Source organism: Sinocyclocheilus rhinocerous, unplaced genomic scaffold, assembly GCF_001515625.1.
Source record: "Sinocyclocheilus rhinocerous isolate Xijiao unplaced genomic scaffold, SAMN03320098_v1.1 scaffold2928, whole genome shotgun sequence".
Lineage (NCBI taxonomy): Eukaryota > Metazoa > Chordata > Actinopteri > Cypriniformes > Cyprinidae > Sinocyclocheilus > Sinocyclocheilus rhinocerous.
Genome location: NW_015667294.1, coordinates 78,583 through 87,173, shown reverse-complemented (window position 1 = coordinate 87,173; position 8,591 = coordinate 78,583). Strand labels below are relative to the sequence as shown.

At 39.8% G+C, this 8,591-nt stretch overlaps 1 protein-coding gene across 1 annotated transcript in view; it reads right to left on the bottom strand.

The window, feature by feature from the left end:
- The window catches only part of LOC107733659 (extracellular calcium-sensing receptor-like), an 80,319-nt gene that overhangs the window by 19,972 nt on the left and 51,756 nt on the right, over positions 1-8,591 (bottom strand). The window contains exons 11-12 of the mRNA XM_016545390.1: positions 6,037-6,733; positions 5,558-5,714 (exon numbers count right to left, since the gene is read on the bottom strand). Coding sequence (XP_016400876.1) covers positions 5,558-5,714; positions 6,037-6,733 — 854 coding nt within the window. The remainder of the gene's footprint in view (positions 1-5,557; positions 5,715-6,036; positions 6,734-8,591) is intronic.

The following is an 8,591-nucleotide window of genomic DNA, read 5'->3' as shown; positions in this document are numbered from 1 at the left end:
TCTGGATATTGTTAGCCGCTTATCGACCACGCCCGTTTTGGATTACTCTTCTGTCTTGTCCTCAATATACCTGTTTGCCATTTTCTGACCCATGCCTGTTTTATGACCACGTCTCTGTCTCCTATTAAAGCTTTGCAAATGGATCCGCAAGTCTCATGTCTTGTTCGCCCCGTAACAAAGTGATTGATGTGAAATAAATTATACTTTAGTTTAAATGTAAGCAAACCACAGTATCCTACCAAATGTTTATTTAAAGTCTTAAGATTAGGCTTTGAAATCATTATTAAGGAAGATCAGCTGTGACTTGACTGGACTCATGACAATAAACTGTGACTTGACTTGGTTCATGAAGATAAGCGGTGTTCATACCTGGCCAATGTCCTTTGGAAAAGCCGATGGATCCTTGTGTGGCAGAGTATTCTGTCACGGAGTGACTGAGACGTGAGACGTGCAGATCCAAGTGCGAAGCTTTATTAACCGACATGGTCAGAAACAGGCAAGGGTCAGACAATGGCAACAGGTATATAGAGGGCAAGACACAAGAATTATGATTCAAATTAAACTTTTTATTTATTTATTTTGTAAATCACTCATCCATGTTTGGACGTCGTTGCGTAAAGTTCTATCTCTTAGCACTCTAAAAATGTAAGGCATAATTGCTCATATTTATTGTGACCTAAAATTATATTAAATGTTTATTTTATACAGCGTGTTATATATAATTACAGTTTTATTTGCTACTATCTTCTTTAAATGAAGAGAATAGTGTGTTTAATAAGTTCAATAAGCTTAAATAAATGTTGAAAACATGTTTAAATGTATAATTTTGGTTCAGTACCATGTTACTATGATGTCATATATTTTATTACCATATTATTTAAAATAGAGATAAGTCTCTCTTTAGCTCGAAATGTTTATGTATGTATGTTCTTGTGTATATGACTTATCAGGACTCAAATTTTTATAATGACATGAGTGTTACACTGATATAACAACGTAAATGTGTTTATGAGGATATTTCTTGAGTCCTCATAATTAAAATTCTTACAATATTTAATTAAAAATGTAAGCATATGCAGAGATTTGTGAGATGGGTAAGTGTTTGTACAGTACAAATTAATTACGACTATGGAGCGTCCCCAGAAAACATAAAAAACAATGTGCGTGGATGTGTGTGCGTGTGTGTGTGTGTGTGTCTGTGAGAGAGAGAGAGAGAAGGTGAGGACAGATGAGCTTTTCCTACTTAAACCTCTGGTTAGTCATCGTTGCCCCCAGAATAATGTAAAGCATTTTTATTGTCAACTGAAACTATTGTAAATGTTCATTTTTATAAAGTATGTTATATATAATCACATTTTATTTATTTACATTAAGAGAATGAATGATGTGTTTTATAAGTTCAATAGACTTAAATGTTGAATACTTTTTTAAATTGCATGATGAATGATTTGCTTTAGTAACATGGTAGTAAAACATGCCGTCATATATAATTATTTATTTCCATATTCTTTAAAATAGAGATAAGTCTCTCTTTAGTTTGTAATTTTTATGTATGTGTGTGCTTGTTTATGATATATGATTTATCAGAACACAAATTTGTGTAACGTTATGACTATTACATTGATATAACAAAGTAAATGTGGTTTATGATGAAATTTCTTGAGTCGTCATAATTCAGATCACTTAAAAACAATATTTAATTAAAAATGTAAGCACATGCAGAATTTTTTTTGTGTGATGGTAGGTGTACAGTAAAAAAAATTATATGGCTTTTTAAAATTATAAATTATCCAACATGACGTTTATGAAAATATAAAAATTTAGAATGTTTACTGTGATGGTATGTTGTCTCTACATTAAACATCCTTATTTGAATCCTGGTCGTCCTCGTCATCCTGCCTGCCTCCACACACCTTGACCGTGACATCAGGGGATCCCGACCTTCCTTATCGTTTGGCCTGTTAAAATATATATTTTTTCCCAGTCCTGGTAAAATGTACAACGTTTTTATATTTTTAGTGATGACTAAAACTAGTGTAAATGTTTTGCTTTGTTTTATATCATGTGTGTTTACATAATTTATTTATTTTCATTTAAAAGAAGAGAATAAGACTCGGGACGACTGAATGTGCACACGTGCGTGAGAGAGAGAGAGAGAGAGAGAGAGAGACAGAGAGGGGTTTTTAGTGGTTTTGGGAAACCTTTCATTTGAAGAATCGCCATACCTGTGCTAGGAGGAAGACTTTGTCTCACGGAAAAATGTAAGAGGAATTTTATTTATTTATTTATTGTTTTATTTTCAATTTCATTATACATTACAGTGTGCGTGCATGCGTGCACGTGTGTGTGTGTGAGAGAGAGAGAGAGAGAGAATCTGTTAAAATTGTTTATTTATTCTGTTTATTGTTCATCCCATTCCTTCTCAGAAGTTTTAGGTGAGTATAAACCGGCCATGTCTATGTGTTTCACAGCGCTTTTCTGATTTTCCACAGAAGCGCCCGGGTCTATTTATCTAAGCGCACCTCAGAATGCAACCGGACACACGGACCCCAGATGCGTAAACCCCCCGGATGTGGGAACGCTCCATAAATGATCTGTAAGTATTGTTTTTGAAGATTTTATCTCCTGTCATCCTTGGTCACGTACAAAAACAACATATTTCATCCCCCGGAGCTCAAAGGTTGACGGCTTAATTTCATGCGCGCCGATTTTCGCATATGGAAATTATTATGATGTCAGAGGTCACATATGGATATGCTTATGAGGTCAAAAGTTCAAAGTCATTAATCATAATGACGTTTGCTGTCGGGTACTCACTACTAGCAGCAACACGAATGCTGAGGGAAAGTTTAGCATATAACTTCATTTTAATCAACTTTTGTGTTTTTAGTAACCCCAATATAGTTTACTATTTATTTATTATCTTTTTTTTTTTTCCTAGGGGTTACACTCTCCCCCGTTAACTCTATGCACGTCCCTGTGCATGCAACTAACAGGTTGTGTGACTACAGGTTCAGGTGAGTTGTTAAAACTGCTTTCACGGCTGTACTAAGGCTCTGGAAAAGAGACTGTACTATTGAGACCAAAGGATTACCCAATTCAGGGTAAGTGAAAATCCGTGGTATCTGCCTAACTCTATTAGACTTCCTGATGACATTTCCATCATTTTCCTTTTTCTCCTTTGCAGTTTCATGCTCACAGACTATTTCTGTTTCCTCTGCAGGTATCTTCTGATCAACCCGTGTGTCAGAAGTGTCCACAGGTAAGTTTTCATTAGCCTCAGGCTCTACAACATCTGGATCATCAACAGGTACGAGATTCAAGGTAGGTGTACTGTCTATTTTAGAATCCTCTGACTCAGGCAAACATTCAACAGGACTGTCTGCTGAGACAGGTAAGTCATCAGTTGAAATGCGATCAACAGTGTCCTGAACTACTGGAATCATGGGAACATCATTCTGTGACCTTGTTCTAGTTTCATAGACCTCAGTGAATCTGGTGTTTGTCTGAACTGGAAGATCTCGGTACGTCAATGCTAAACAGCTATCATCCTCGGAGTCAAAATCTGGCTGCTCTTGTATGTCATTACTCGGATTTCTACGGGTTGGAGAACGTTTCTGGGTCAACTAATCAAATCAACTACCTCCTCAGGTAACTGCAGCAAATCACAAGGCAATAAAAGATCTCTGTGAAGCGTTCTTAAAGTACCTTCTTTATCTTCTGGCCTAACAGTGTACACCGGAAGATCTCCCGCTCTTTTCACAACAACATATAAAAGTGATTTCCACTTGTCTGCCAATTTGTGTTTACCTCTCAGGCGTACGTTTTTGACCAGGACCCTATCTCCAATATCAAGCGTGGATTCAAGAACATGCTTATCAAAACAAGCTTTGTTCCTTTCTCCAACTTTAGCAGCACTTTTCATTGCCAAGTCATGAGTTCTCTGCAACCTAGACTTCAGATTACGCACATACTGCGAATGAGTTTTGAACTCCTCTCTATTCAGTGGAACCTCAAAAACCAGACCTATAGGTAACCGTGGCTGCCTTCCAAACATTAATTAATATGGGCAAAACCCAGTAGAATCATGTTTGGTGCAGTTATACACGTGAACAAGAGGTTTCACAAAACTACTCCAAAGTACTTTATTACACTCTTTCAAAGTACCAAGCTTATTTAAAAGAGTTTGATTGAATCGTTCGACTGGATTCCCCCTGGGGTGGTAAGGGGTTGTCCTAATCTTATGAATTCCCATCAATTCACAAAGCTCTTTAATAGTCTTTGACTCAAAGTCAGCCCCCTGATCGCTGTGCAATTTTTCGGGGATCCCGTAATGGGCTATGAAATTCTCCCAAAGAGCTTTAGCAACAGTACGCGACTTCTGGTTAGAAGTAGGAACAGCAACCGCATATTTGGTAAAGAAGTCGGTGATAACTAACACATCTTTGTTGTTTCTGGAATCTGGTTCACTGGACAAAAAGTCCATACACACCAGCTCAAGGGGCCAAGTCACTTGGATATTAACTAAAGGCATAGCATGCTCAGGTAAGGATTTATGACACACACATCTAGGGCATGCTCAGGTGTGCGATCCATGCCCAAATGTCCCATTTCATCATGTAGACATGTCAGAACCATACTACGCAAAGATTCAGGAAGAACCAATTGATACTGGATGTGGTCTCCCTCCTGTCTTTTCCGATAGAGGATTCCGTTCCGCAACTCCAACTTTTTCAATTCCCTCAATAGCAAAGAAAGTGTAGGAAGTTCTCTTCTCAAAGAGGAAGGAACTGTCTCCACTGTTTCTAATTGCCTAACAACCTCAAGTATGACCAGATCAGCTCTTTGTTTTTCTTTCAGATCATCCTCACCAAAGACTGGGATTACAGGCAGACCATCAAAACTCTCACTCTGATCAAAACTGCATGGGATTGCGTCAACATTCATGGCAAGTGATTCAACCAGAGCAAAAGGAGGACCACCATCAACAGCTGAACCCTGATGAACCGCATGCTTGTCACATATGGCCTGAATGACCTCAGCAGAATCAGTTTGAACGTCATCCTGAAACAAGTGATTCAATGTGAACTGACGGATTCGTTCTTGTTCTTTTTGAGAGGTGACGTCATTCCTCAAACCAGAATGAGAACGCCTGGACAAACAATCAGCATCCAGATTCTGTTTGCCTGCCCTATACTGCAGCTTAAAGGAAAACGTTGAAAGAGCTGAGAGCCATCTATAGCTCATAGAATCCAGCTTAGCTGAGGTCAGTACGTATGTCAACGGATTACTGTCGGTAACCACAGTGAACTGGTTACCGTACAGATAATCATAAAATCTTTCTGTGACTGCCCATTTAAGGGCCAGAAGTCCACGACTAGCATAAGCGATTACTTTCAATTGCCCCTCCTGCTCCTGGTACAAAGCCGCTCCCAAACCCACAGTGCTTGCATCAGTGTGCAAAACATATGGAAGTTTAGGGTTTGCAAAGCCAAGCACTGGAGCAGTAGTAAGCACTTCAATGATCGCTTCAAATGCTTGCTGACAACTTGCAGACCAACGGCTCCCAAAAGTTTCCTTGGGATTGTGGTAGTCTTTCATTTCCTTGGCTTTACAGCCCTTGCGATGTGGCGGATACCCAGATGTTAAATCATTTAAAGGTTTCACAATGACGGCATAATCCCGGATAAGTCTCCGGTAGTACCCTGAGAACCCTAAAAATGATCGCAACTCTTTTAGGTTTTCTGGGACCAGCCAAGTTTTCAGTACCGCAACTTTTTCAGGGTCTGTCTCCACACCACTGCTAGACACGATGTGTCCAAGATACTTCACAGAGGTTTTTGTAAAAATGTAAAAATGTACATTTTTCCAGAGAAAGCTTCAAGCCATACTCCCACAACCGATGCAACACTCTCAACAATCTGCGCTCGTGCTCCTTTAAAGTGTCAGAAAACACTATCAAATCGTCAAGAAAAACAACGACCTCTTTCAAATGGATGTCACTCATGCACCTCTCCATAATTCTTTGAAAGGTACTGGGAGCATTCGTGACCCCCTGCAGCATTCGATTGAACTCCCAGAAACCTAACGGGCAGACAAAAGCGGTCTTGTGTTTATTTGACTCCTCGACCTCAATCTGGTAGTAACCAGACTTGAGATCTAAAACGGAAAACCAGCGAGAAACAGTGAGGGCAGAAAAAGTCTCCTCCAAATTAGGCAATGCGTAAGCATCTTTGATTGTTTGCAGGTTAAGTTTGCGGTAGTCAACACAGAGTCGAATATCCCCGTTTTTCTTCCGAACGACTACTATGGGTGAAGAAAAAGAGGACTCAGACTCCCGAATGGCACCAGCATCCAATAATTCCTGCAGATGCTTTCGAACGGCATCATAATCTTGCGGGTCTATAGGCCGAGCTCTCTGTTTAAACGGGGTTTCATCATGCAGCCTTATACGATGTGTCACCTTATCTGTCCTACCGAAATCAAGATCATGAAGGGCAAAGACTTCTGAGATTGAACACAATTTTTGTGAAATTCGGTCCTTCCATTCACCAGGTATTGGTGAGCCACCAAAATCAAAAGTATAAGGCTTGGTAACTTCAACCTGACTGCTGGACCCTGTCACAGCCTCTTTAGTAATCACACTCTGCAGCGAATGTAATTCTGCGATGACACTCTTTGCAGGGACTAAAATGTCATGCTCTGTTTCATTTTTCAGAATCACTGGGCTTTTCTGTGACAAGACAAGAGGTACACAAAAGACCTCCAGGCAATGAAGATTCAGAAGGAGGCTCCATAAGAACCCATTTATCAGAGGACGGCTCTTGTGGACTAATTGAACCTTCAAGAACAAGAGTTTGTCCTGCAGGAACAACTTCAGGTTTCGCACCCAGAACTCGCACAGACCCAATTATGCTATTTGTTTTTTGCTTGAATCTGTGTCCAAGAACATTCATAACTGCTTTGAACCCATAGGGTAGAGACCTGCGCCGGACGGATTTTTCAGTCCCGCTCCCGCAAGATTCTGTCCCGCGCCCGCCCGCGACATTCATGTTTTGTCCCGCTCCCGCCCACAAAAGCCCGCATAAAGTAATCTATATAGATTTTTTTCAGCACATCAAAGAAATGTATATCAAATGGTTCTGTAACATCTCCTAAGATCCATAACATCCCAGTATAAATGCTCCCGATAAAATATTTGTTATTTAGGCTAAGCATCAACATTCACAAACCAGTGTTATTTTTAATAGAAAAGCAAGCATGGGCTGCTGCGTGTATGGTTTGGCATGGCAGAATGCGAGCAGCGCGCTTCCTTTATTATCACTAAAAGCTGACATCTCAGTTCTTCGCAATCTCATAAAGCTCTGTTATAACACAATGAACATATGCACAATTAATCTTTCACAATGTCTACACTTCGTGTGTTAAAATGAGAGGATTCGTGAGCACGCAATTTCAGCACTGCGGTGAGTAGATTCTAACTTAATCACCTCTGATTGGCCATTGCGTTCCAGAAATCAATAACTGAGTCTGTGATTGGCTACATTGCACAGCCCTTTAATCACGTGTTATAAATAGAAACTCTGCCTAGCTTGCACGTGTTGATCATTTCAATGTTATTAGTTGTTCTTTTTGCTTTTGTGCAACACATAAATAACAATTTATATGTTTTAGACATTTTATGTTTAGATAATTTCTATTTTGCGGGAGTCCCGCAAATCATTTTATTCTCCCGCACACACACGAACCTCTTCCCGCCCACACCCGCACTCGCCCATCAAGAGTTGTCCCGCACTGCACCCTGTTGCAGCCTGAGTGGTCTGTTAGGTTTATATTCAGTGAGCATATCTGCAATGTATTTAGGTCCTAGGCCATTGAGTGATTCATAAACGAGTAAAAGTACTTTAAAATCAATCCTAAATATAACTGGTAGTCAGTGTAAGGACCTAAGGACTGGTCTGATATGCTCAGATTTTCTGGTTCTAGTCAGAATCCTGGCAGCAGCGTTCTGGATGAGCTGCAGCTGTCTAGTGGTCTTCTTGGGAAGGCCGGTGAGGAGACCATTACAATAGTCCACCCTGCTGGTAATAAAGGCATGAACATGTTTCTCCAAGTCTTGACTGGAAACAAAACATCTAATTCTTGCAATGTTTTGAGATGATTTTATGCTGATTTAGTTACTGCTTTGACATGACTAGTGAAACTAAGGTCTGTCTCCAGAATCACACCAAGATTCCTGACTTGATTTTTAGTTGTTAGACCCCTAGAGTCAAGGTATGCATTCACCTTGAGAACTTCATCTTTGTTTCCAAATGCAATGACTTCAGTTTTCTCCTTGTTTAACTGAAGAAAATGTTGGCACATCCAACTGTTAATTTCATCAATGCATTGGCAGAGGGAGTCAATGGGGCTGTAGTCATTTGGAGATAAGGCTAGGTAAATCTGGGTATCATCAGCATAGCTGTGATAGACAATTTGGTTCTTTCTCATTATTCATTTGACTCATTATTGAGCATATAAACAGAAGAAGTGAGGAATATTTAACAGCAGCGGTCACAGTGATGATGAGGCGAGCACCAGTGATCGCGGCC